Source organism: Amphibalanus amphitrite, unplaced genomic scaffold (assembly GCF_019059575.1).
Source record: "Amphibalanus amphitrite isolate SeventyFive unplaced genomic scaffold, NRLGWU_Aamphi_draft 000924F_arrow, whole genome shotgun sequence".
Taxonomy (NCBI): domain Eukaryota; kingdom Metazoa; phylum Arthropoda; class Thecostraca; order Balanomorpha; family Balanidae; genus Amphibalanus; species Amphibalanus amphitrite.
The window spans coordinates 155,912-183,400 of NW_024882418.1; the positions used below are offsets into that span (position 1 = coordinate 155,912).

Consider the following 27,489-nt stretch of genomic DNA (forward strand, 5'->3'; position numbering starts at 1 on the left):
GCTGGGGAGGCCGGCCGAGGAAACCAGAGGAGCCGGGAGTGGAACAATGTGGAGGTGCAGCGGTGCCGACCGGCCGAGTGTGGTGTGAAATAGCCGACCGAGGAACCTGTGCGACAACAAACGGCAGACCGTGAAACGGTGGAAAAGGAACAGCGGATCTGAATTAAAGGGACCCTCCCACCTTCAAAAAAGTTTATGAATTGGCATGAAAGTGATGTCGCTCGGTTCAGAAAGAGCGAAAACGAATATCTACCAAATTTCACCAAAAAATATTTACCGGTTTTCAAGATATTAGACTTTTACTTTTGTTTACTTTTTTGGGATCTCCGCTGTTTCTAGCGACTTTATTTTAGAAGTGCGGCGTTTGCGGCAGATGTTGCGCGCAAATAGCATATACCACCGCGTGCTACAAAACGTTTTAGTCAAACATTTAAAAATCGTTAGATATTTGCGCTGACGTCACACATTCAGAGGGGTATTCCTAAGCATTAGCCCCTCTGAATCAAAATGCTGTAATTTTGAAATTCAATATTTCCGATTTAAGGCATTTCTCGATGTTGTGAGTGCCGAAACCGGTAATTGTGAGCCAGGGACCCCATTTTGGCTATCTCAACTCAAATCTAATGTTAAGGTGGGAGGGTCCCTTTAACCATCATCAGTGGTTTCGAACGTCACAGAAGTGAGCGTAAGGTGTGAACTGTAAGGACTGTGGGCTCAGTGAATGTTAGCTGCCTTGACGGCTCTAACGCCAAAAATAATCAATACTTTCATGCATCTTCCAGTGGTTAAATAGCGACCGGTGCATTTGACTTGGCTGAACACATGGTGCAAACTTTTGTCATTGAGTAACCGTGAAAATCTATCTTCGTCGGCCTGAAACAATAGCCCTTTCAATCGAGCGATATATTCACAAAGACTTGTTTTAAGGAAAGTTTCTCTGCTACCCGTCGGACCTACTGTGGACGTCAAACCGCGTGGGACGCGACTTTTTCGCAATAACTTTTGAATGCGTTGCCTCTCAAAAACGAAACTTCGGCAATGGACGTTTCAGACCCCGGCCTAATTTTTATTACTAAGGTTTTTCAATGTCCGATCAATATTTAGGGCACTTCCCGTTCACTCGTAATGTTAAATTTTGCTCCTGAAACTCTCTCGGTGAGCAGAGGCTACTACACAAGGGGCGGAGCCATAGTGTGACGTTGGAGCTAAGCTCCGCCTCGGCTGGCCGTTGCCTGAGGCGCTACCTGACCCGAAACCGGTCAGTCGCGGTCCGTAGGGGTTGGTACGCGGTGCTTCCTGCCAACACACCCAGCCGCATGGCGTACGTTATTCATGCTTGCCCTAAGGGCTGCAAGAATGTATTTGCAATGCGCCTCTTGTCGGTATTTAACCGTGAAGGAAGCCGCGATAAACTGAAAATTCTATCAATTCTATCAATGAAATATTTTCTTCGACTCGCTAAGAATGTCACCCAGATAGGAAGACTATACGCGTACGCCAAATATTACGATGATTTAAGAATAACAGAAAATAATTAAATGATTATTTAATAAGTTTGTCAACGTAATTACGTAAATGAGATACATAATAATATAATATATTTACACAGTCCAGTTAATTTTCTTAACTAACACTTTAATTGTAGGTTCTTGTAGATATCAAACCGCCAGGAACGTTAGTACACTTCGTGTTATCCTGCCAAGCCCCAATATGCCCCAACTTAAATGTTTCCGTAATGCACCGGTACGCATAGCCGGAGGGGAGCCGGATCCGCCGGAGCCGTCATATTTTGCCCTGAGTGGGAGCCGGAGCCGGAGCCGTATTGCCATTTTACTCGGAGCCGGAGCCGGAGCTGGAGCTGACTCAAATGTTCAAGGCTCTGCATCCCTGCTGCTAAGTCAATAATTCGTATAGTTAATTTGTTAAAGGGCCATACTGAACAATCTCGGTTTTTTTCTCGGATTAAAAAACCTGGTAAAAGGCCATGCTGAACAATATCGGTTTCGAGATGTCCGCCCATCTGAGACCCGACGCACACAGCTGATGCAGAACCGGTTCTGAGTGAGGATCGACCGACAGATGGCAGTCGTGTCTGAACGGTAGATGGCAGGGAATTCGTAGTTAGTAGGCGGGGCTTCGCGAGCAACCTGACGATAGCCGCCATCCGGGCTGATATTTCACTTAGCATTACGAGTGAACGGGAAGTACCCTAAATATTTATTTGACATTAAAAAACCTTTATAATAAAAATTAGGCCGGGGTCTGAAATGTCCATTGCCGAAGTTTCGTTCTTGAGAGGCAACGTATTCAAAAGTTATTGCGAAAAAGTCGCGTCCCACACGGTTTGACGTCCACAGTAGGTGTTCAGATTCACCTCCACCCTTTTAGAGTGAGCGGCACTACCTCACTGGCACAGATAGAGCTCCTCATCTGCCGACCACACCAAACGCCATCTGCGGCTCGCCGGCTCCACCATGCGCTCCAAGAACTTCTTCCTGGGTGGCCGGTTCCGCACGTTCAACCTGGGCGCGTCTCACCGCACGCGGCCGCGGTTCGACTCGGTGGCGCCCGGGGGAGGGGGTGACGCCGCCCCCGGCCAGCCGGTGACCAGCGTCACGCAGCTGCCGCCCGCCGAGCGTGTCTCGGAGCCGGGCTCGTCCCCCGCCGCCGCCGCGGGCTCGCCCGGCCGCCAGCCGCCGCTCAGCCTGGCTCAGCGGCTGAAGTTGGAGCGGGCCGGTCAGCCGGCCGCCCGGTTCCGCACGCGCTACGACCCCCGGCTCCTGGCCAAGTACGACGTGAAGGCGCTGGTGGGGCGCGGCACCTACAGCCGCGTGGTGCGAGCCGAGAGCCGCCTCACGCGCCGACCCGTCGCCATCAAAATGATCGACGTCACTGCAGGGAAGAGCTCGGCCAGGGACACGTTTGACTCAGAGCTGCGCATCCTGCGCAAACTGCGACACCCCAACATCATACAACTGGTGGAGGTGAGCAGAGAGATCGAGAGACGGGGAGAGAGAGGGAGTGTGTCACAGTCGCAGTCCCAGCTGCCGGTGTTATTTAGATGCATGCTATGAGCTCTGCACAAAGCTCTAAAGCTGGGTAATGTGTTGGCACCCATTTACAGGGAGGGATGGGTGTGGACAACGGCCAACATCGGACCCGATATCTAAAATCGCGCTATTTCCGCGGACCCGGCGCTATCCCGGTGCCCGCCGAAGGGCGGTCCCTATACCGCCTGCCGCCGCCACTGCCGCCCTCCATCGATCAAACCGTTCTGCCCACGCTGCCGAGCCGATCGGTTCATGCAGCGTGACTTCGATCACCGCAGGCCGTTAGCGTGACTTCGATCACTGGCTACTCTGGCGGTCTGGTGCATTACGATAGTCGGCAGAATGCCGATGTCACTGACGGTTGATTTGAATTGAGGGGCCATGGGGGCGCGATTAAAATGTTAACCTTTTCTCCAATAAAATGGGCGTTGGCATTGGGGAATAGAATTGTACGTGCATTGGGGACGAACCAAATAATCTTAATTCTTAAGCTATAGAGACACAAACAATGTGTATACGAGTAGAAACAAAGAGCTATAATAGTGTAGCAGCTCTGTCATTAGGTAACTTAGCGGCACACCTATCACAAGCTCCCCCCGCGGCCGGCTCGTGTCCCCAGGTGTTCGAGTCGCCCGAGAAGCTGTACCTGGTGCTCGAGCTGGCCACCGGCGGCGACCTGTTTGACCAGATCCAGGCGCGCGGCGTGTTCTCCGAGAGGGACGGCGCGCGCGTGCTGCGCATGGTGCTGGACGGCGTGCGCTACCTGCACGGCGTCGGCGTCACGCACCGCGACCTCAAACCCGACAACGTGCTCTACTACCACCCCGGCGCCGACTCCAAGGTACGGAGGTCCTCCACCTAACACCCCGGCGCCGAGCCCCAGCGCCGACTCCAAGGTAAGGAGGTCCTCTACTGCCACCCCGACTCCAGGGTAAGGAGGTCCTCTACTGCCACCCCGACTCCAAGGTACGAAGGTCCTCCTCTTCTTCTACCACGTCAACTCCAAGGTAGGAGCCAGGCCTCTGCTACCTACCTACGCCGACTCAAAGGTACGGAGGTCCTCTTCTACCACCTCGACTCCAAAGTACGAGCCAGAAGGTCCTCCACAGTACCTGCCAACTCGGGTGCCGACTCCAAGGTAGGATCTGCTGCCACCCCGGCGCCGATTCCGAGGTGGGGAGGCCCTCTACTATCTACCACCCCAGCGCCGACAGCCGGTAAGAAGGTCCTCTACCTCTACTGCCATCCCGACTCTAAGGTAAGGACGTCCTCTGCCGCCCCTGCCTGTCCTAACCCGCAGAAGTGCAGGCGATTGGAAAGAGTTTTGAAGCGTTTACCCAGCACTCCTTGTCTTAAACAGACTCTAATTCGAGTCTGACTACAGGTGAATCAGCTAGACCATAACCGGCTAACAGCTGTTGCCCTACCCTGACAGGTGCTCATCACGGACTTTGGCCTGGCGGCGGCGCGGCAACGGGACGAGGACATCTACATGTACACGCCGTGCGGTACGCCCGAGTACATTGCGCCCGAGGTGGTCACCCGCCGGCCGTACACCTGCTCCGTGGACCTGTGGGCCGTCGGCGTCACCGCCTTCATCATGCTCAGCGGCACGTTCCCCTTCGAGAACAACAGTCGCCTCCGGCTCTACAAACTCATCATGAGAGCCAAGTTCAGCTTCGAGGGAGAGGTCAGTAGGTGGGTGGGTGAGTGAGTGAGTGAGTGAGTGAGTGAGTGAGTGAGTGAGTGAGTGAGTGAGTGAGTGAGTGAGTGAGTGAGTGAGTGAGTGAGTGAATGAGTGAGTGAGTGAATAGAGGGAGAAAGCAGAAAGGGGAGGAAGAGAGGAAAATGGAATGAGAGAAGAAAGGAGGAGGAGGAGAAGGAGAGAGGGAGGGAGGAAAATTGCAAGATTATTCGAAAGAAAACAGCCATTCATACCTAATTGCATACAGCACAGCGGCATCATGTCACATTTTCCCGGCTGACCGTTCACCCTCACTAGCCGCGCCGTGTCCGTTGAACAGGCGTGGGCGAGTGTGTCGGAGGCGGCCAAGGGGTTCATCTCGTCCCTGCTCGACCCGAACCCCGTAAGCCGACTGAGCGCTGAGCGCGCGCTGCGCGAGCCCTGGCTCACCCAGCAGAGCGTGGTGCCGCACAGCCACACCGCCTTCAAGTCGCGACACCGCAACAGGCCAGTACGTCCAGAGGCGCGACGGGCTGTTCGCTCCATAACTACTTGGTCAGCTTCTGGACTAAGTTAATTTTTACTTCCACTTCTCAGTATGGTTCCACCGTTGGGAGGGGGGGAGATAAAATATAAATCTTCATAACTGTTGGAACGTAAGAATTCCATCATTATCATCCATTTACCTGATGTTGGTGCCGCCAGGTTGCCAGTCCCCCGCAGCCGGGCGCGCGGGCGCCGCCGCGGGCGGCCCCAGCCGGAGCCGGGGCGGCGGGCGGGCCCCGCGCGGCGCCGCAGAGGGCCAGGCGCTCCGGCAAGAAGCGCAAGGTGAAGCCGCGCGAGCTGGACAAGCTGCAGTTTGACGCCGACGTGTTCCTCTACCAGTACGAGATGATGAGCCGGCAGGGGAAGGGAGCGCCGTCCCCCGGCGGCTGCTGAGAGGCCGTGCAGTGACGACTATCGGCGAGAGCAGAGCCGACGGCCGCAAACGGCAGCGACAGCCACTCGGACGGTCTGATGGGTGGTGATGGTTCTACCCGAGCTATGCGGGCCGTGTCATAGCTGCGCGATCGTAAAGCCATGTTGATGTTGATTGTTCAACGCGCTGCAGTGTTTGTTCCGTGTTAGCCGAGCATTTACATGATTTGCTCGATATGGATAGCCGTTCGGTACCGTGTTAATGATGTGAATATTTGTACCTATCAGGTGTGAATTTCTGTGCGAGGTGCATAACAAAATGATGAATAAACAATAATACCTATCATTGAGCACAAACTGAATCAAATGAACAAAAGAATAAATGAGCAACTAGCTTTTAAGTCTACTGTAGAAAAAGTACCAAAGCATAGGTATAAGAAACGTCGCTTCTCGTACGTCATTTCTCACCTTGAGCGTCAAAAGGTGACAGTTGCAGCAGTTCCGACTTCCGAAGGTCGAAACTGTTCAGAGCCTCCTTCAGCATCCTGGACAGGCTCCTCCAGTCGATCACGTTGTCCGCGCTGTCATAATGCAAAGCAGCGCCAGGCAGCAGTCCATCAGCAGCACCTTGCTGACCACGGCACCATCCGCGGGACAAACTTGCTCGTTTGCTCTGGTAGAGCCAGTCGTCGACCATTGACGGGAAAATCCGGACAGCCATGGCTGTCCGGATTTTCCATGGCACAGCCATGGCACAGCCATGACTGTGCGGAGCTGCAGCTCCGCGACACTGCACTGGCGACGGGACTGCGGACTTCCGGCGGCACGTCGATCACGTCCCAGGCCTCTCCCAGCTCCCGGACGATGGGCAGCTCTCCGCTGCCGACTCTCAGAAGGAATGCCCGTAGCTCGGACTACCCGGGCGTCCATCATGTTCTGTCACTGCGGCTTAGTGGCCTCAGGCAGGCGTCTCCATTCGGGCTCGGCTGTCGCTCTTCACCAGGCACTGGGAGGATTTGTAGAGCGCCAGGCACCAGACGGCAGACGGGACTGTCAGATGCCACCGAACATTCCCTGACCCCTCAGGTCCTTCAGAAGTGCCCGAAGTGGTCCACCGCCTCCAATGCGCGCCGGTCGCCCGTCGCCCGTAGACGAACTGGAGGTGGAGGTGGAGAATTGTGCTGGACTATGGGTGCTCGAGCTCTCCAAAGGTAAATTCCACACCGGCTTGGCTTTGGAGCCGCAACAGACGGCGGAGGTCGTCACCACTAGGCTCTAGGGGGGGGGGGGTCGGCTACGTACGGCGGATTTGCTGCGCCCGGGCACCCATAGAACGGCACAATTCTCAACCTATGCTGGACACTTGGATGGACACCTCATGCACGTGCACCACTTGTACCGTACCGAACACAGAGCGAAAACAACACCACCTGTCTTCTCAGAGGGGTGTTCACGGGCACCGCACACTGCTGCGTGCGGTGTGTGCGGTGCGTCCAGCAGGCGTGGGGGTAGGGGATGGGTAGGCGGTTCTGACGTCACGGCTGCGTGCGGTGGACGGTCCGCTGTGGCCAGTCCGGCCACAGCGATCGCTGTGTGCGGTGACGGAAGGCTGACATAGGGACGAAGTGGGCGGAGCTTCGAGGCTGTGTGCGGTCCGACCGCACACAGGGCCCGTGAACAGCCCTCTGAGGGCTGTTCACAGGCCCTGTGCGGTGCCCGTGAACACCCCTCTGGAAACGAACTCCGAGGTCAAGCCGTGGGGCTGGATGGACTCACGCTGGCTTTCGCAAATTGTTCTAACCTAAAAGCAAGTAGCCTGAGGCCATCTACAGCACGTGCAGAAACAGACTTTGTCGCTTGCAAGGGTCGCTATCACGGTCATAGATACTAGTCGCTATGCTTACAAGGAAGGCCTCTATAGATTGTATAAATTGCAACATTACATTTTGCAACACGCGCCCCCCGCGTTGTCACACCTGCGTCACTAACGCAATATAAGCAATGACACCATATGGGCTGTCATATGGTATGCAACTAGCAAATATACTATTTTATCCTACTAGATGGAGATGCATCTGAAATAAACAAAATTTGTCCATTTCTACAACTTATTTGTAAAACCTATGGTCATTTCACTTTGATACATCTAGCGGGTAAGTTTAGAAATGGGTTCTAGTAGGTATTTTAATCATGACACCCAGGGCTACCAAATTTTGGAACCTCCTCGTAATAGATAAGCCTTGGCAGAGTTATGAAAAAGCAAGGGTTAGGGTCAGGGTGGTCATTTTTTTGGTCAGTTTTAAACCCTAATCGAAGAAATATTCTTTTAACTTTCATTTGCCTTTGATTGAAAGATTGTCTGCCTTTCCAAGGTAGGTGCTTCGCTGTCTTTGAGTTGGCGTCATTCATGTTTGCCCGCCCTACCACTATGACTATGCCCTGCTGGTGCACAACAAACTGAAACAGGCACAGAGTATGACTTTGAGCCTTGCAATTTTGACGGAGTTTAGAGGCCAGTTTTACCGGCAGAAAAATAGCCGCCTGCCAGAATTTTTGCTTAAAGACTGCTGCACATACGGAGCATAAAGGCGATGGGCACGTAAGCGGATAGGGCTTTACTGTTTCACTCTGTATGTGAAGCGGTCTTTGAGCAAAAAATTCTGGCAGGCGGATATTTTTCTGTTGGTAAAATTGGCCTCAGGGCTCAGACCTCGGACCCTGGGCAGAGCTGACTGACTCTTACTCCGCAGCCCTGCCCAGCTTGGGACAGTTTCATTATTGACACTTTTCTTGTGTACTAGAGGTACCTAACACTTACACAAAGCTGGAATATACTCCACTGCTGCTGCCTGCTATTGTGATTTGTGAATAGTGATCTGTAGCTTCAAGCTTGTATGTATTGTGTTACAAATCTATGTTTACCGGTAAATATTTACTTTAGGACCGGCACACTTTTTCAAAGGGAAATTTTCGACAATCTTCTTGGGAACCGGGGTTTTTGGGTGGGGGAGCAAATGGGGTAGAATAGCAAATTAAACACGGAAAAAACTATCAGAACATAACCTAACCTTACCTAACCTGACCTACTGATATTTGCCTACCCGGGGATAAGGAAAAAGTTGCTCGCATGAATAGATTGCAAGCAATGGTAGGTCAAATATTTTTAGGTTAAGTGATTGTGCATTAAGAATCAAGAATCAAGAATCAAGGTTGTTTGGGCTCTGGAAGAAGACGTCGAGGTCTATGTTGTAGCCCATTTCTTTTTTGAATCACGCGTTTTTCTATATCAGTTTGATTTCTCTTCGGTCAGTCTTGTCTGTCTGTCCGATGTTTGTCGTATCTTGACTTAAATTGGTTAGATGTTTTTGCCATCTTGGTGTGAGAGCTTAACAAATTCCATTTATTTATAACTCTTTGTGAGAAAAATCTTCCTCTCTTCAACGTCCGGTGGTGGGGCTTGTACAGTTTGAGGTAATCTCGCTCTGTTCGGTTTCTAACGTTAAATAATTGGGTGAGGTCACACTCGTGGAGCTGATGGAGGATTTTGTGGGTCTCAAGTAAGTCTCCCCGTTCTCTTCTCTCTTCTAGGGTGGTAAGCTTAAGCTGTCTCAGCCGCTCTGGATAATTTAACCCTTGCAGTCCCACAACTCTTCTTGTAGCTGCTCTTTGAACTGTTTCAATCTTCTTGATATTATATTTCTTATATGGAGACCACACTTGGGGACAGAATTCAATGTGAGGGCGAACAAATGTTTTGTATGTGAGATTAAACATTGCCGGCCTCAGCTTTTCAAAGGTTCTATTATTGTGTTATATTATTGTTGTTGTGTTATCTATTGTTGTGTTCTATTATTGTTATATTGTGTATTTGGCTTCAGGCCTTCGGCCTGAAGCCAAATACACAACCACTTAACCTAAAAATATTTGACCTACCATTGCCTGTAATCTCTCCTAAGGCATTGCCTTCGGCACTGCCGCTGCTTCGCAACGAGAAATTTAATGACGTCACTTTCCTCACAGTTGAATAGCATCGTTATTATGTATTCACTAAACCTTGGAGCGCAGTGCGTGGCCGGTGGAGTACGCAGTCGGTGGGGATCTACGGCGGTGACGGTAAATATTGTATTGGTGCATTTAAACTTGTTTGTGCCATGAATGACTATCAGCTATGAAATCAAAAGGTCAAATTATGTCATGTGATATGCTTCTTACTATCACTTGGGGTTCGCGACGAAAGTAAAGGCTGCCGGTCCTAAAGTAAATAAATACCTGTTTACCTACCATTTACCACAGCACCATTCTCATTTCCCTCCTGTGTTCAGTTGTAATTTTACACATCTCATTGATAGGTTTCTGCTGATCTGTGCCAACAATGGTGAAGCTTTCAGTGGAGCTGATTCAGCAGGCCTACCAGCACATCAACCCTGTGCGAGATCGGGAGCTCGACTTAAGGGCCTACAAAATACCTGTCATTGAAAATTTAGGTGCCACACTGGTAAGTACATCACTTTGTAACAGCCTACATATATTAAGAGCATCTTTCTTTTCAATAGCTGCTATGTTTAGCTTGAAAAAGTTCATGTTTTGGCTGTTACCTATGTATTATGTTGAAAATGTGACCTTTTTAACTTATTTTCTGGATTTTCATCAATTACATTAGTTTTCTCCTGATTTTTTTTTTTTGTCTTTCATTGTGATCATGTGCTTGATCAACTGATATCAACTTCTTTTCACAGGATCAGTTTGACACAATTGACTTCTCTGAGAATGAAATCAGGAAGCTGGATGGATTCCCACTTCTGAAGAGGCTTAAGTGCCTCATGATGAACAATAACAGGATAGTGTGAGTTGCCAATCTGCTATATGATGAGATTTTCTGCCATTTTTTGACATTCTGACTGGTTAGATGTTCTTTGAACACTTGCACCCACTTTTGGTAGAAATTATGTACTTATCAAATTTCATAGGTACAATCTGGAATATTGAGATTATTTCATTATTGCTGAATATCATTTTGCTTTTCAGGGCTTTCAATTCCCATAGTCTGTCCCAACTCCCAAGAAAAATGAGGTCACAATATGTGCATCATTAATTCAAGAAACTTTCTCTCAAAATGGAGTTTGTTTGAGTGACCACCAGTTGTGCTATTTATTGCATGTTTTCTCCTATGTTGTCCACTATGTTGCATGGCATGCTCAGCTTCCCCTATGCTCTGCTCACCTCTCACCGTGTCCACCCTGCCCGACCACAGGAGGATCGGCGAGACGCTGCACGAGCAGGTGCCGAACGTGCAGACAGTGCTGCTGACCAACAACAGCCTGCAGGAGCTGGCCGACCTGGACCCGCTCGGCAGCCTGCCGCGACTCACCACGCTCAGCCTCATCGGCAACCCGGTGGTGATGCGACAACACTACCGGCTCTACACCATCTTCCGGATGCCCCACCTGCGCGTGCTCGACTTCCGGCGCGTCAAACAACAGGTGCGCCCACCGGCTGACACGGCTCACTCGCCGGTGCATGTGTGGTGTGTTCAGCAAGACCGTTTTGTAGACTGAGTACGCCGTTAGGGCGTGCGCACCTCGAGCATAGTCAATGATTATGGATGTACGAGGTGCGTGCATGTCTCAAGGCATGCTTTTCAGGCGTGTCCAAGCGTATGGTCGCTAGGTACAGGGTCTTTCATAATGAATGTTACTTTTGAAAGAGCTATTTCTCAGGACATATATGTTCCTCATGAAATCTGTACCATCACATGAAACAGAAACACATTAGCGTTTTTGCACACACAACTTTCATTTTAATGCTCCTCAGGAATTTTCCGCTGTATCGCGAAACGAAACCTGTAAGGCACAGGTTTCGACCCTCTGACGAAGGTGTCGCACCCCGCACCTCACAACGTCTGGGTCCAGGCTTCCAGCAAACCTTTCCACTGTGGTTCGCAGTGGATGGCTGCATGAGGGTTTTGTCTCAGGTCTGCCAATGCGACTCCCAAAACCAGTAGTCCAGCGGGGAGATTTCAGGGCTCCGTGGTGGCCATGGTCGCTCGGTGAGGCGGCTGATAACGCACTCTTCAAAATTCTCGATCAGCCACTGGCACAACTGCTGCCGTGGTGTGCACTGTGGCGCCATCCTGCTGGAACCACAGGCCGTCTCTTTGAACCTTGTCCCTGACCTGAGGCAGAAGCATTCCTTGAGCAGCCTGAGGTAAGCCACCCCGTTCAGTGTTGACCCAGGGGAGAGCCAATGGATGAAGACTTGTCCGTCGACCGTAATCCGTAATGCGTTTTAGTGGTGTCGACTTACTCTGCTTTTCCGTGAAGGAAAATTGGCGTTGTGATTTTTTTTTTTATTTTTTGGGACAAAACCCTAATCAATTTGCAACAATATGCATATAAAATTCACGCGGAAGTGATAAATTAAGAGCTCCTAACTAAATGTTCAAAAGTAACATTCATTATGAAAGACCCTGTAGTTCGTTTTTATATCTTAAATTGATTTTTCGTTTGGTCGTCATAATAGCTTTTCCTTGGTGTGGTGAGACTTTAACAGTTAGGCACTTGATACCGTTTTGTTAGGAGCTATACCATGAGCGCCGTTTACGCCTCTGTGGGTCTGTTTTTTTATTTTGGGTTCTGCCTATCTATGACGCCACGCTGTACGCTAATTTAGCTTCTAAAAACGGCATATTATACTACTTGGAAACACACTGCTAATAGGGTCATACCGTTTGTACTGTCGCTCGTTAATTTTCACAGTTGATCGATGACTACATCTGACTGACCCTTGTGCTGGTTTCAGGAGCGGGAGCAGGCAGACGCCCTGTTCAAAAGTAAAAAGGGCAAACAGATTCAGAAGGAGATCTCCAAACGGTCAAAGACGTTTGTACCCGGAGGCGGCCTGGAGGCGGCAGTCCAGGCAAGAGGTGAGTGCTGCCCACTCTCAGCCGTATTGCCGTAATCGGTCCGGAATATTGGGATAGTGGATATTGTAATGTATATGAAATGGATGTGACCAAAATATTAATACATCATGTTTTGCTCTTAATCGCTTGTGCAGTGTAATAGTGTTGCGTTTGTCTTGTCTTTTTTTGTAACAGGGCGTTAGCACAGGATGCTAGCACAGGGCGTTACTATTACATCGCAAAGTTTGGCTTTTGCCTGTCCATGAGCCCTATGGGACGACTGCTATCTGTCCTTTACGTCCAGTCTCTGAGCGCTGTGAGGTGACCGCTCCCGTGTCCGTGCAGGTGCCGTTCCCTCGGGTCCGTCGGCAGAGGACACGCGGCTCATCAAGGAGGCGATCGCTCGCGCCACCTCGCTGCAGGAGATCGAGCGGCTGAACCAGATCCTCCGCTCTGGCGCCGTGCCGGGCCCAGACATCATGGAGGGCATCCGCAGTGGCCAGCCCAGTGAGTCGACCCGCCGAGATAGGAGCTCAGTTTTCTGACTACTGACAGTACTGTAACGTATGCTTTGTCTAAGGAATGCCTTTTTATGTTCATGGAATACTGCTAAGTAACTATTAATTATTATTCATTTCCGTTTTAAGGATTCAAAAAATTACGTCGTGATATACTGCGTTATAACGCGTACTGTTATGTAAACCAGAGTTTATGTTTATTTTCGATCATCCTTTAACGTTCAGCGAACGCTTCTTCCCATCGCAATTTCATTTCCTGATGAAACTATTTACTTTTGTCGTGTTGCCTTTGTTACAGTGGAGGAAGGGTTCTGAGCGTCTCTCACAAATGTCTGCGATGTCTGGCCGGGTGCCTAGGCCGGAGCCCCCACCGCCGGCCGCTCGGCGATGGTCCGGCTCATCACAGCGGGACGGCGGGACGCTGGGTGACGGTCCCGCCCGTCACAGCGGGGCGGCGGACGCCGCCAGCCGGGACCGAGGCGCTCCGTGGAGCGGCCGTAACCGCCGTGTGCTCCACCTGGACTGTCGTCCCCTGATTCATCTCATCAGCGTCAGTGAATAATACATATGCAGATACGTCTTTTTCGAGCCAACTTTGTGGGGGATTGTGACCGGGGTCGCGGGCTCCCTGATGTTACGCAAAATATCGACACAAACCACGTAGTCGATGTTTGATGGCTGGTCGCATACCAATTATCAACCGTAGCTCGCAGTGTCTCGTAGCTGGCAACACTGCTTCTATCAAACCAACACAAGCTGAAAAGGTTCAAGGGAAACATGCGCACGAGGTGCCTGGAGATGTATCTAGGCTTATTACGTAGCTGCCATAGACATTTGAATCCAAGTAACCCCGCATTCCGCGCCGTACGGGAACTGGGGCCCCACCGCGACCGCTAGATACTGAGCACTGCACCCAAGGCCGTACAGTATATCTAAAAAGTATGTCCCCTGGTTTGGCTCTCCCACAGGAGGCGAATCGGTAACTTGGCTGAATCCCAGTTGCGGCACCCGGCCGCCAGGGTCGCTGCCGCGCGAGCGGCCTTGACCGCTCGCATGTCATTGGCAGTTCGGTCCCTCCCCATCTATACCGAGGTGGGGAGGGGAGAAGAGGGGAAGAGAGGGGAGGGAGCGGCATCCGCTCGGCACTTGGCGATACCTGGCTGACCCCGCGCTCCCTCGCTGACCTTTGTCCTGCCCTCAGGCGAAGCCCGACTTCCTGGCCTGTAGTGGCCCAGCGGAAAACCGAGCTCGCGGGGCGCGACTCCATTGGCCCAATCTTATAAATGGAATGCTGTCGTATTCACGGCATTAGATAATATTAATAGTGATACCAGCAGTGGATGTGGTAAAATACAGTCCAAAATAAACGAAAGTACTCGATTCGTGCATAATGCGCCCTCCCATTCAAATAAGGCCGCCCACTTCGATAGATGGTGTAGTTTCTTAGGGCGTAAAAGATGCAAAACACTACCGATTTTTTTTTTTTTTTTTAGCTCGGCCACTGGGACCGACAATATACAATTGACTGAAATGCATGAAAACCATTTTGCATTTAGGTAATAGCCGTTTGCTGCACCCAAACTTTAGCCAGTGACGCCCTGTCCATTCTAAAGCGTTTATAAGATTGGTCCCAGCACCCGATTTTATATGAGGAAGTTGTTAAAAAAGCATCTTATTTCTAACGAATTTATTATTATGGCCACTTTTACAAGACGTCTATAGAGCTTTGACTTTTACATTTCTTCCTCGTTCAGGAGAAACGTTTTAACCCTCACCGGACCTTCAGGTTTTCTGAATACCGAGGGGACGTTGAGGGTTGGAAGTGAGGAAACAACCCATTCGCCGATTCGCCCCTAATTGAGCTAGAGCCTCACGAAAGAAACGATCGTGTGCGTCGTTACAAAATGCAGCGATTGGTCTCCGATTTAAGGACCAGGGTCAGGCGATGACTTCGGCGGTCAGGTTGCAAGTGGCCCAAGGCACAGGTTCGGTTTTCGGTAAATAACTTCGCTAAAAATGATCGCAGATCCGCGATTTTAGCAGCATCGTGTTTGTCTAGCTCAGGCGTGTCGAATGGTATACTTTTTCTTCGGGTGAGATCAACTTAACCCTCGCCCGTATAGAGGGGGGGGGGGTCGAACGGACCCCCCTCCCTCGGTTTTTCGCGAATAACTCGCGTAAAAAGCGGCCGATCGCGACGAAACTTTCGTTACCCTCGCGTTAATCAATTTTACACCCACCCTGAAATTGTCATGACCCTGACCTTAATGACCTTTGACCTGCGACCTACTTTTCGAGACCATGTTTGGCCGGAATCGCGATTCGGCGTATGTCGGCTCGCATTAGCGGCGCGTTTGCAGTCTTTTCGTGGTTTTAAGCGTTCAAACATGGGATATGATGTTGCTTCCATGCATTAGGGTTGGTGTCAAGGTCACTGGAAAGTCAGATCAGGTCATTGACCTTTGATGACCTCGGCTCACTTTTTCGAGTTTTACATGTTTCTAGGCCAGTTTTAGGAGCTGAATTCGAATTTAGCAGCCATATGAACATTTACGAAGTAGTTTTGGTGCCCTCGTAACATGTTGCGAAGCTGTCAGAGGCGGTTGCCACCTACTACGAATACCCTTACTGGTTGACCTGACCTGACCTGACCCGACCTGGCCTAAATGCACGAAGACATCATCTGTGATCAAAACTAACATGATATTCGTGATCAGCACCCCGAAAACCCCATAGCAGCCACGCTTTACGACTTTCTAACAGGCCCGATTTTCCCGACTTTTGGGTCATTGACCTGACCTGGAAAGTCAACCGATGACCTAGGACCTTAAAATTGGGTATCATCGACTTCCTCTCGTCACGGCCAGCACGCTCGTTTTTTCCGCGAAGCTCTAGCTCGATCAGGGGCGAAACGGCAAGGGAGGGTCCAACGGACCCCCCCCCCCCCTTATACGTTTGCGGCTGGAAAAACACCAATACGGGCGAGAGTTAAGGTGTTAACCTCGGGTCAAGGTCAGGTCACAGCCCGTCAGGTCACGAAGCTGGTCAAAGGAGGTCATATTGCATATCAATCGATTCGGCAGGTCTTTTCATGTCCATTAGTGGCTTTATCGACTCGGTAGCTTTAGTTGATCGGGAGTTATTGACGAAAAACTGATACCCTTGGTTACGTGATAAATGACGTCACGCAAGATCAACAAAGCAAAATTAAGCATCAGACCTTGCAAGGAGCGCATGAAATCACGATTCCGTGTGCTTGAAAATTTGAGATAGTTGTATATCATTTCCGGACCAAACTAGCAATTTCCATATTCCCCTGACTTTTAATGGTGAGAGACTGACCTGATCTCAAGCGACCCTTCAGAAAATCCGAGATATACCTACATTTATATAAGTTGTGAGACTCTCGATCATACTATAAGATCCTGTAAGTTTCATCTCCCTATGAAAGCCACGGTATATAGAGAACTAGGTAAAACCGGTTCGAAATTACAACACTAAGGTATTTTGATCACTATTTTCAGCTGACCTTTTAAGTCTAAAAAAGAGAACTAAGCAACAAATTTCGATGAGTTTTATGATTTGTATATATATTTTTGATTTATGATCACAGAGCACGTCATGTATGAACCTGTGAAGCTAAGTAAAAACCTGAAAATAAATTGTTGGCTATCTCCGCCATTTCAAAAATTATATATCTTAAAACGCAAAGATTGCTCATTGACAAAATTAATTTTTATCAATCAAAAATTGAAATTGAAGGACAAAAAGTAATATCAAAGGCCGACACTCTTTCATTCAATTTCGAAATTATCATGGTTCTGAGCTGTTCAGCATACCGGACCTGCCAATGCTCTACCCTGAATTGTCGAGTAATTTCAGTCCTTGATTTCAGTGATGTGGGGCTTCAATCATGGTCAATAAATATCAAAATTAAATTTTCTTTCAGATTATGTCAGTTTTGTTGCTTTTTAAGCGTTGGAAATGCATTTAGTTGATGTTGAATGCACCACCGCCATTGGTGTCCTTGGTCACCCTGTTCCACTAAATGTAATATTTTTCCAAAACTAGACTATGTCGGTGTCTAAAACATTTACCAAAATTTACAAAATTGTTAACGCTACTACCTATCAAAATGTTGAAGCGCTATGATCTTGGGAAATTTTTGAAATTGTGAATTTATAAGTGGTGTTTGGGATGGGGATATGGATAAGGATGACTGGGAGAAGGATGAGGATGTAGAGTGGGTAAAGGATGGGTGTGAGGATGGATTCATGCCCGCCTACTGGCTGTTGTGGTAACTTCTGCTAATATTCCTCGTGTGTCTAGGGGTATTCTAATCTGTGTCATCTGCACAATCCTACTCATCGTTGTCTAGGGGTATCGTCTTAACACTCAACAATCCTTTAGCCGTTGTCTAGGGGTATTCTGATCGACCAAAAACCATGTATCCCACAAACCCGTTCGTGTCCGAATCATCATATTGCCAGCGTTTCCACCGTCATTTCCGACCTCGAGAAAGAACGTAGAAGGTATACATATTAAATATGTATTGTAATTGAAAAGGCCGAAATAAATAAAAGCGAACAATTCAAACAAAAAGAGCCAGAAAACGAGCAATGTCACGGTAACCGTGCACTGTTCAGGTAAATATAGCCAAAGTGCCGAAACATTCAATGAAAGTCGAAACAATGATCAAGCCGAAATCATGACACCGAAATAATATTGCCAAAGAGGTGGAACTGACTCATAGCAGCCAAACGTGCTGTGAATTTTATAAATGGTGTTTTGCACATACCGTCCTCAATCACTTTCACTGATGGCCGAGCCCAGACTGAAGGTGATTACAGTTCGGAGCCGGAAGCAATGACCATAAACAAAATAATAAACAAGGCTAATAAACAACCAAAAGCCAGTAAGGGCATCTCCAGGTCTCTTAATCGAACTGATAAAGATTACCTCCCGGACGAGCCACCAGTGTGAATTTTATTGTTTTATACTTTGCCAGCTTGGCTTCACGCATGAAGTGTCTGCTGAGCAGGTCGTTTGTCTAGGAGTATGAAAGTTTATTTTTAGCACCACTTCTTCAAGCAATCGTCTCTTTCAGACGTAAACGTTACAAACTACAAAGAATTTGCTTTGCCTTGGAACAGGTATATTACATTACAGGCTATTATAGACATGAGATTAGATTCAAGTACGGCAAAAGTACAGCTACTAGGCAATAGGCAGACAGGCGCAATGTTACCCGCTACACGCGCAGTGACGAAAACACTTTCGCGTCACTCGGGCACAACAGGTCCTGACTGGACCGGTGTCCCACCGGTACTCACATCGCAGCGTGGCGAGGTCGAGCAAAAGCACTGCCCCGGCCGAGTCGAGTCGGGCGAGTGCCAGCGAGAGTCCCCCAGAGTGAGCGAGCCCCCGACCCTGAGCCGCGCGCGAGTTTTTATACCGTCACACGCAGTGTGACGTCAGCACCCGCGCACTTTCACACAATCCGAAGGACCGCGGTAAAACATATACAAATAATGCACCAACATATGTGATACATATACTACATGGGTGGTTGTAAGAACCCTTCCTTATCCGCGATTGGAACGACATTTGAAGAGCTAACGCACAAAATCCTAAAGCCGCGACAGGTTTAGGTACATATAGAATACCAGATATCAATAATGTCACACTGGATGGACGAGCGCAGGGTATATTGAGTGAAGAGCGCACCTTTTGTTAACAGTTAATATCATTACAATAAACAATGCGACCCGGTACCTCATTATTGTTTATTGTACCAGAAGGCCCGTATTGTTTATCGTAATGGTACATTGCCTTCTTTGAAACGCATTTAATACCATTACTAATAATGTAACTCGCCATATGCTTTTCCTTTGGGAAACCAGTAACCCATGTAAAGTACCGAACATTCCGTGACACACGTCAGTTTTGTCTCTTGCGTATCTCACCCTATGTGCGCGATAGATCTTGCAGTCGGTATATCGAACATTATAATACGATCCGTGTTCCAGGTTTGCACCTATTTTCTGTCTTAGCTTATGCAGGGCTACTTTGAGAGAATAAGAACTGTTACACTCCATTGCAGTGCTTACTGCTTAAATACAATAATCTATATATTCTAACCGTCGACGAAACGCGCGCGTCAAGTCGCACAATCATATGTTATACAGTGCTACAACGAAGTATACCTGTTCCGATCCAAGGCCGTGCAATTAATACAATCAACTGCATAATGTAAATGTGGAAGAGACTGCCTGATCGAGAGTTGCGCTCGATCCTGGTTCCAACAGCGGAACGGCGAAGCGGTATCGTTGGATCAGAAAATTTGCCCTGCCCCAGGCTGTCTGTAGCCGGGCTTCTATACCTTCCTACCGTTCCTCGGCAGTGACTGAGATCTGCACAGATCTGAACTACATCGCAGCCTTTCCCTGGCCATCCCGATACATATGGGCCATCCCGGTACACATGGGAGACTGGGCGGGGTTTCAGTCGGTCACAGTGCACTTTTTCCGACGGTTTCTTTGAACCGGGCTTACGGACCCGCAGCTGTGTCTTTGTAATGGTAATCACTTACCACATATAGCCTGGCTCATACTTTCTAGTTAATTTCGAGGCATTACCAGGATTGGTGACGGGCCGGTAAAGGTTTAGACCAGGTCTCCCACATTGTAGGATTTTTTTTTCGGCATGCCGGTTGAACACCCGCTCGTTCGTGAGACCAAGAAGCCTTTTGATTGACGATTGTCTGAGCAATTGCATCAAACTGCCTCTCTCTCTCTCTCTCTCTCTCTCTCTCTCTCTCTCTCTCTCTCTCTCTCTCTCTCTCTCTCTCTCTCTCTCTCTCTCTCTCTCTCTCTCTCTCTCTCACTCTCTCTCAGCTGCGTGACTTGCCATCATCTAACTCCGCGGAGTTAGAAGAGAGTCACGCGCCCAGCGCCTGCTCGATAGTCAACCGGAGTTGCCTTCGAACGTGAGGCAGGGCTCAACTAGTTGCTGGATTGACATCTTTTCGTACGCGTTTTTATCTATCAACGAATGTGAAGCGCCGCTGTCAATTGGAGCAGACACTTCGTGCGAATCCGTCGACAAACGCATCAATTGCTATGGGTAGTGGTGGCTGAAGGAAGGCCCTGCAAGTTTTTTGAACAATGGTTGGCTGGGTGTCCGGTCTGTTTACATGCTGCGCAAACAATGTTTGTGCAGGCTGCTGTCGGATGGTCGTCTCCGCAGATAAAACACACCGGTCCTTTCTCGTAGTAGGGACCCGGCTGACCATTGTGAGAGTACTGCATTGGACAGTCTCTTTTGAAGTGTCCCACCTGTCCACACCGGTAGCATTCAGAGGACGACGTATTAGCCCGAGGCTGTCTGGCGTCCATCTGAGGCTGTCGGCCGCCCATTGACCTCTGATTTGTTTTGCGAGAAGGTCGACGATTGGGTCGTTGCAACCGTCCTCGCCTAGAGACGCCGGCATTGTGCTGAGCTGATTCTTCAGCATCGAACATAGCGTTGATGGTTGCCTTTTTAAAATAACGAGCGTTAACGTCCTCCAAATGAGCAGCCAGATCGACAGCTTCGTCAAAGTTTTCAATCTGACGCTCGACGAGTGAACGGCTCAACATCGGAGGTAATCCCGTTACGAACTGTTCGAGCGTGATGCGGTTCATAATACCTCTTTGAACCTCTCGTGGCTCTGCGGTGCCCATATCACGCACAAGTTCAGGGTACGCAAGACGAGCCAGTCTTTCCACCTCCTGAGCGAATTTCCGTACTGGAGTTTCGCGACCCATGCGGGCGGAGTGGAGCTGAGAGACGTGCTTACTAAGGTCGACGACGCCTCCATATTGTTTCAGAAGAGCTTGTTTAACCCTGGCCCAGTTGTACTGAGAGGGACTAAAACGATTGCGAAGGCTGTCCAAGAAGCTCAATACTTGCGTCTCGACTCGCAGTGCCAACAGCGGCAGAATCGACTCATCGGGAGTTCCCGTGAGTTCCAGAAGTAGATCAACCTTTTGCACCCAGTCAGTAACGGCAGTACCGTTATATTCACCTTTGAAGACCGGGAGGTTGCGCAACACGAACGAATCGTATTGACCCGTGCCTCGATTAGAATCAAATAGTGCACTGTGCTCTTGACCGACCATCTCACCCCTCGCCACCTCATGTGACCGGGACTGACCTGTGTTGGCGCCGAGTACCTCCAGACGAGGTCGTTGGTCGCCCGCCGTGCCGTACTGGCTGAGCACATCATAATACTCCTCCTCTCCTCCGACGGCGGCAGGGTTCCCCGGAGTGGTGCCTGCTCCGCCCTCCGCCTTCGTGCCGGAGGTCACCTGAGTTGGATTTCCCATGAATCTAGAACATGAGAAGAGAAGGATCTGACGCAGATAATTGCCTGTAGCCTCTACCTTTCCCAATCAGAGCTACACCGGTTCAACGTCACTGGCGACGCCATTCTACAGGCCATCTGCGGGCCAGGCAGAGGCGTGTAGTGCGAAGGCCCTCGGGGGATTCTGCCCGTACGCAAATCCGGTCGATAGAGAGGGGGGAAAGCCATCCCTGGTGCGCGCACACTCCAAATTAACCTCTCTACACCCGGCATCCCAGAGCACGCGAGCGGCTGGCAAATCTAACTAACTTATCTGAGTCAGCAAATATTATGATGCCTCACGGCTTTATATTCTTCAATGACCTTTAAGAAAAATGTTGCCGGAATCGCATCTCAAAACATCACGAGACATGTCAGACGATGTTACCATGCCTTTTAATACCGAAAGAAAAATGATCGGTCCGTCTCGGCCGGTCGGCTGCCCAGGTCTCCATTACGCACCACGCAGCGATGTTGAAGGTGAAAGTGAAAACGCGGCTCAGCTCTCGCTTTCGGCTGGGGCGCCTGACCGTGAACCGATTCGACGGAAGCGATCGCTTCAGAACCAAAGCAGGTCAACATAGCAAATGAAAGGAAACAAACCAAGAACACCTTCCGTCGCACGAAACTTGATATTAAATTTAGCCACCGTCGCACAAACCCTACTATTAAATAGCCATCATTTGAATGAAATCCATTTGCTCACAATAATTCGTGCATCAAATATCGAAACAAATCGGCTTACCATTAAATTATGCACCAATGTTGAACTGAATGTAGGCAAATTACGATCAAAAAACATTGTTCCTTCTAATTGGAAGTAGAATAAACATTGGTTTAGCAACACAAACAATATTCATGAAATAAATCAAAAATAAGCATTTATGAACCGACAATTTAAAATCAAATCGAATATAAAGATGTTCAATGTCAAATATCATCTGCCGTCTCAAATTCTAACTAAATTAGAACATCACACACCCCGTGTGCTGCCAAGCAGTTCATTCTCGGAATAAGAAACCAACGACAGAAATATCCGATTTGCCAAGGGATATCCCATAAGAAACCAGCGACAGAAATATCCGATTTGCCAAGGGATATCCCATGGGTTGCAACTGCAACCCAGCACAACCGATCGTGAAAGTGATCAGTACAGTAAAAAGAACCAAAAGACAAATCAATCTCATCAAGAGATTGATCAGGAGCCTGAGTGCCTGAGATTTGAAATCGGGTGTCATTGTGCCTGTATCTTTACAAAAAAAAAAACAATTACTAATGCAAATGCAAACTAAATAAAACCTGTCCCTAGTCCCTTGATCGATCAGATTCAAGTCATACCGGCAACGAGCCCCCAGTGTGAATTTTATAAATGGTGTTTTGCACATACCGTCCTCAATCACTTTCACTGATGGCCGAGCCCAGACTGAAGGTGATTACAGTTCGGAGCCGGAAGCAATGACCATAAACAAAATAATAAACAAGGCTAATAAACAACCAAAAGCCAGTAAGGGCATCTCCAGGTCTCTTAATCGAACTGATAAAGATTACCTCCCGGACGAGCCACCAGTGTGAATTTTATTGTTTTATACTTTGCCAGCTTGGCTTCACGCATGAAGTGTCTGCTGAGCAGGTCGTTTGTCTAGGAGTATGAAAGTTTATTTTTAGCACCACTTCTTCAAGCAATCGTCTCTTTCAGACGTAAACGTTACAAACTACAAAGAATTTGCTTTGCCTTGGAACAGGTATATTACATTACAGGCTATTATAGACATGAGATTAGATTCAAGTACGGCAAAAGTACAGCTACTAGGCAATAGGCAGACAGGCGCAATGTTACCCGCTACACGCGCAGTGACGAAAACACTTTCGCGTCACTCGGGCACAACAGGTCCTGACTGGACCGGTGTCCCACCGGTACTCACATCGCAGCGTGGCGAGGTCGAGCAAAAGCACTGCCCCGGCCGAGTCGAGTCGGGCGAGTGCCAGCGAGAGTCCCCCAGAGTGAGCGAGCCCCCGACCCTGAGCCGCGCGCGAGTTTTTATACCGTCACACGCAGTGTGACGTCAGCACCCGCGCACTTTCACACAATCCGAAGGACCGCGGTAAAACATATACAAATAATGCACCAACATATGTGATACATATACTACATGGGTGGTTGTAAGAACCCTTCCTTATCCGCGATTGGAACGACATTTGAAGAGCTAACGCACAAAATCCTAAAGCCGCGACAGGTTTAGGTACATATAGAATACCAGATATCAATAATGTCACACTGGATGGACGAGCGCAGGGTATATTGAGTGAAGAGCGCACCTTTTGTTAACAGTTAATATCATTACAATAAACAATGCGACCCGGTACCTCATTATTGTTTATTGTACCAGAAGGCCCGTATTGTTTATCGTAATGGTACATTGCCTTCTTTGAAACGCATTTAATACCATTACTAATAATGTAACTCGCCATATGCTTTTCCTTTGGGAAACCAGTAACCCATGTAAAGTACCGAACATTCCGTGACACACGTCAGTTTTGTCTCTTGCGTATCTCACCCTATGTGCGCGATAGATCTTGCAGTCGGTATATCGAACATTATAATACGATCCGTGTTCCAGGTTTGCACCTATTTTCTGTCTTAGCTTATGCAGGGCTACTTTGAGAGAATAAGAACTGTTACACTCCATTGCAGTGCTTACTGCTTAAATACAATAATCTATATATTCTAACCGTCGACGAAACGCGCGCGTCAAGTCGCACAATCATATGTTATACAGTGCTACAACGAAGTATACCTGTTCCGATCCAAGGCCGTGCAATTAATACAATCAACTGCATAATGTAAATGTGGAAGAGAGCACGCGCGCGCCGCGTGGCGCAGCTTTACACTGTAAAAAATGCTAACAAACCAGTTAGTTAATTCTTCAAGCAAAATCTAGTATTAAAACACACGTTGTTGCAAAAAATGGGTCAGGTAACACATATGTTTGCAACCTAACACCACATCCATTTCATCGAAGCAGAAAAGCTAACATCATTGTAAGCCGACAAATATTATCCGTGCAAACCATGCCGTGCTATTTGACAAACATGTTTGTTTATGCTTCCTTTGCCTTTTTTTTGGGTAACGTGTTAACTAACAAATCAAACGCATGTTGTTACTCACAATCTTAGTTTTCTTACTACTCTTTTTGTTGTAGCATTACAAAGACCTTAGTTAATTGAAAAAAAATCGCCATTTTGTGCGCCCCTCTGCGCCCGCCATTGTTCAGTCTGTGCCAAGTCAGAGAGGGGAGAGGACGCGTGCGTTGTGAAGGAGCTGAGCTGTGGCGTATAAGTGTTGCGTGTGCAGTATAAGGAGCTGCTGTGGGATGCAGAAGTGGTGATACTGTGGTGATACATAACCCGAATAAGAATAATAAGAAGTCAAACAGTGAAATGATATGGATTGTTGGACATGGCTTTCATCCTTACTGGTATGGTGAGTGATTATGGGAAAGATCAGTGGAGATATTGCTGGCGTTTTAGTGTGGTTTATGTATGTCACTCATTTTCTTTTCAAATGAAGCTCCAACCAGGCTTTAGAGGGTCTCAGGTTGGAGACACTGTTCATTTGTTGACTGTCAATTGACGTCTATAAGTACATATGACGGACTGAACAATGAGCATGTTGCACACTAAAACCGCATTAAGCTTTGAACAAGAAATTAAATGTACCTAATTTTTGGTTGGGCACTCAACCAGTGAACGCAGTGAGGTGCTGTTTTATGCAATTCCTGTCACTGCAGCCATGTTGTCAAATATTTTTTTTTTGTAGACACATGAGCCACCATTGTTCGGTCAGGGAATTTTTGCCCTTTTGTTGCAATTTAGTTTGCCCATATCGACAGAAATGAAGCACTCTCAATGTTTTCGTAATAGGTATTTGGAGCCTGTATGGTGTCATGGCTGGTGCGGATTCCTGCAGGCTATATATAGCTTAGAACGTAACTTTAGAACGGAGCGCCTTTGCCGCTCGGCAGTTTCCTACAGAAGATTACTTTTTTAGGTTCATTTTTAGTACAATAAGAGAAATATTACTGTATGCAGTTGTAAGCTTGCTGAAAGGAGCTTGAATGCAGTTTTGAATAAACATGTTTGATGAGTTTAATTCGATTCGTTTTTTTTTGGGGGGGGGGGGGCGGCTGTGAAAAGAGGTGACTAACACGCACATTAGTTAAGTTACACGCCTGTTCTCAAAAATGCATTTAGTTTATTAACACGCACAGCTTAGTTAGCTAACACGCAATATGTGTGTTTTGCGTACACGCATATAGCTAGTGAAAAGTGGCCGTGTGACAAACACATGTGTTACCTAACACGTCTGTAGTTATTAACAAAACACACCGATGATAGTCAATAAACACGCTTACACGGCTTATCTTAGTAACCTGGCAAATATTCGAAAACTAGGAGGTGTGTTTCAAAACACGCTATTCAACCTTTTGCGTGTAATTGAAAACACACTTAGTCATGAAATGCGTGTTTTGCTTACACGCCTATGGTTAGTGAAAAGTGGCCGGATAACTAACTAGTTGGTAAACTTTTTTTACAGTGTAGGTGCGGCGCGCTGTGTCGTCCCACGCTGACCCGGTTTCGCCGCCGCTCTGTCCCGACGGGTCGGGCTGTGCCAGTGCGTAGATTACCACACCGTGCCGCCTCGCTGGTGCGCGCTGGTGGGGTGGTTTCATCACGCCACCGGTCTCGGTCAAGGCCTTCTAGTCTCGGTCCTCGCGCCGCCGCTGCGTTTTGCGCCACCCAGGCGGCGACGCAGGGCGCTTTCAGCTCGATCGTGCGGCTCTGCAGCGCGAGTCGCGCCTCACTGCGACCGTGATTTTCTCACAGTGCCGAAATGGACTGAGTCGAGTCCCGAAACACGGTGTCTCAAAAAGGCATAGACCAATCAATCGAACTTAAAAACTGCCCACAGTACCGCGGCCATCCTGAAATGTTGTTACCTACGCCAGTGTGACTAATGTGTGTGTCTGTGCCTGAGACATATCTCCGACCGCAGCAGAGACTCAACCGAAGTCAGGCTCTAGCCCTTTCACTCCGCCGGTCGGAACCAGTGTCGTGGATAGGGCTTGGCAAGAGTCCGGTTAGAGACGTCCGACTGGGCAGGAGATAAGGCCCAAGAACTTACATGTTTGTAGACCAGACGCACAAGGCGACCACCACGGGCGGCGTCGGGACCACCACTGCCCGCGCGCGAACCAGAGAGCAAGAGCCCGAGAGAGCGAGAGGGCCCGAAGGTCTCAAACGCGCCTATTTATACCTTCGCACATTCACCGCACAGGGCCGCGCCCGTCTCTAGCCCGTGCCGTCTCGGGGCTGGCGCGGCCGGCGATCGGCGCCATGGTATTTATATAAAGCATTCACATATCTTACCAATTGTCATATCGCAATATTCTAATCTACCACCACCATGGTGCAATGTAGCATCATTATCCGCTCCCTATCGAGTATCGAACAATGCACAACAATCTGTACCGGTGTTCATACTACCCACAACGTTTAAACTACACATGCCGCCACCTGCAATTGCATATCTAAATACCGTCACCGCTATTGCCGCAAGCATGTCAAAATAACATGTCGCTGCGTAACATTCAGGTCATTGCACCATCACTCCAATCAGTGTGCCGTGCTTTGTGTGTCGCGTATCTGAACAGCCACGCCGTAATTATCGCTCGGACATAACCATGTACCTTCTAAATGTGTATTCCTCAACACCCTTCCTGATGTTGATAACGCGAAACTCACTCGATGTCTTGTTGCTGCAAAAGTACCGATGCATTGCGCCAGCTGTCCCTATTTCCGACTGTCTATCCACTGCGCGACTGCCTATCTGGAATATTTTTGTTACACTGTTCCAATAACAGGATATCGCCATTTCACGGTTCGCATAATTAATCGTTAGACGGGGTACCTTCATCTCACATTCCCTCGATGACCGCGAAAGCAACACCTCGGTCGTTCGGTTTGTCTCTCAG

General features: G+C 48.7%; 2 protein-coding genes across 9 annotated transcripts; both read left to right on the forward strand.

Annotated features, from left to right (window-relative positions):
* Positions 1-2,474: 2,474 nt before the first annotated feature.
* Positions 2,475-5,995, forward strand: LOC122368116 (serine/threonine-protein kinase H1-like). The gene is made up of 6 exons (XM_043341762.1): positions 2,475-2,603; positions 2,685-2,984; positions 3,670-3,891; positions 4,486-4,740; positions 5,075-5,245; positions 5,440-5,995. The coding sequence occupies exons 1-6, from the start codon at positions 2,475-2,477 to the stop codon at positions 5,671-5,673; spliced, it is 1,311 nt and encodes a 436-aa protein (XP_043197697.1). The 3' UTR covers positions 5,674-5,995.
* A 1,710-nt stretch (positions 5,996-7,705) lies between these two features.
* Positions 7,706-13,653, forward strand: LOC122368119 (U2 small nuclear ribonucleoprotein A'-like). 8 transcript variants are annotated; one of them, XM_043341774.1, is made up of 7 exons: positions 7,706-7,805; positions 10,002-10,147; positions 10,389-10,495; positions 10,904-11,132; positions 12,451-12,574; positions 12,899-13,060; positions 13,370-13,653. In XM_043341774.1, exons 2-7 carry the CDS (start codon positions 10,025-10,027, stop codon positions 13,384-13,386), a joined length of 762 nt encoding a protein of 253 aa, XP_043197709.1. In that variant the 5' UTR covers positions 7,706-7,805; positions 10,002-10,024; the 3' UTR covers positions 13,387-13,653. The 8 variants fall into 8 exon arrangements, with proteins under 8 accessions (XP_043197709.1, XP_043197703.1, XP_043197702.1 ...); XM_043341768.1 differs by lacking the exon at positions 7,706-7,805 and adding an exon at positions 7,876-8,024; XM_043341767.1 differs by lacking the exon at positions 7,706-7,805 and adding an exon at positions 8,101-8,125.
* The last annotated feature ends 13,836 nt before the right edge of the window (positions 13,654-27,489 follow it).